This window comes from Egretta garzetta, unplaced genomic scaffold (assembly GCF_000687185.1).
Source record: "Egretta garzetta isolate BGI_Z169 unplaced genomic scaffold, ASM68718v1 scaffold2, whole genome shotgun sequence".
In the NCBI taxonomy this organism is placed as follows: domain Eukaryota; kingdom Metazoa; phylum Chordata; class Aves; order Pelecaniformes; family Ardeidae; genus Egretta; species Egretta garzetta.
In genome coordinates, this window is record NW_009258894.1 from 1082324 (window position 1) to 1083688 (window position 1365).

Here is a 1365-nt window from a genome sequence, read left to right on the forward strand (position 1 = left end):
TGCAAAAGGCTCGTTATCATGGGGAAGTCTGTAAATTGTACTAGTAAGAAAACAAGCTGAAACTTTTATCTTCAAGCAGCAAGGAGAAAAATCCCGGGTTTTAATTTTCTAATCTAAGTTTTACGTTGTAGGTGGACATAAATTTGGGACTTCTCTATAGTAAACTTACCTTGCTTTGCCATTTCAGGTCCCACTGAAGTCAATCAGACACGTTAGTTTTCAGGACGAAGATGAAATTGTTAGAATAAACCCTCGTGACATTTTGATACGTCGTTATGCAGACTACAGGCATCCTGACATGTGGAAGAACGACCTGGAGAGGGATGACGCAGACTCAAATATACCATTTTCTAAATCAGACAGTAAAAAATCTGACTATTTATACCCATGTGGGGATGGAACTAAGTTGAATTCCCTGAAAGACTCAAAGAGTTCTGTGGTATTTAAAACTCAGCCTTCCTCATCAAAATTTAAAAACTCAAAAAGAAGAAAAGAGGATGGTGAGCGTTCCCGCTGTATATACTGCCAGGAAAGGTTTAATCATGAAGATAATGGCAGAGGAAAATGTCAAGATGCGCCAGATCCTATTAAAAGATGTATCTACCAAGTTAGTTGCATGCTTTGCGCAGAGAGCATGCTGTATCACTGCATGTCAGACTCTGAAGGAGATTTCTCTGATCCTTGCTCGTGTGACACTAGTGATGACAAGTTCTGCTTACGCTGGTTAGCACTGGTGGCACTCTCGTTCATTGCTCCATGTATGTGCTGCTACCTCCCCTTGAGAGCATGCCATCACTGCGGTGAGGTATGTGGGTGCTGTGGAGGAAAGCATAAAGCTGCGGGATGAATCAGTCTTGTGCCAAACAGAGCTGAAAAATCTTTGTTTCCAGGAAGCATCTAACTTGGATTTGTGGAAGCTTTTTGGCAAGCTGAAGGGAATCTTCTTTCATGTAAGAGATGCTTGATGTGGAGGAAGCGACAAGACTTGTCAGACCTTGGCATTTTACAAGTGCTAGCCATGCCTAACTATTTCCTTTCAGTGCGTGGCATTTGTTGCAAGTTGTGAAGGAGATTTTGCAAAGGAGAGCCTATTCTTATTATTGGCTATAAAATGAGTATATAAACTATGATTATACTAAAAGGGATTAACTTTTTGCCACTTTGTACATTCATGGTTTAGGTGAGGGCGCTCTTTTAAAAGGATTAAAACTTACCTGAGGGGAAATTTTAACTAAAAGTGCACTAGCGACAGTTGATTTAAGATTAAGAAAAGTTAATACTCGGCAAATGAGAAATGAAACTGATTTTAAGTGCAACTAAATCACTTATTAATAGTTTTTTGGAAGCGACTTTATGTATAAATAA

At 39.4% G+C, this 1365-nt stretch overlaps 1 protein-coding gene across 1 annotated transcript in view; it reads left to right on the top strand.

The window, feature by feature from the left end:
* SPRED1 (sprouty related EVH1 domain containing 1) overlaps positions 1-1099 on the top strand; it is a 146409-nt gene extending 145310 nt beyond the window's left edge. The window contains exon 6 of the mRNA XM_009634161.2: positions 188-1099. Within this exon, the coding sequence (XP_009632456.2) occupies positions 188-847 (660 nt within the window). The 3' untranslated portion in view covers positions 848-1099. The remainder of the gene's footprint in view (positions 1-187) is intronic.
* Positions 1100-1365: the final 266 nt, after the last annotated feature.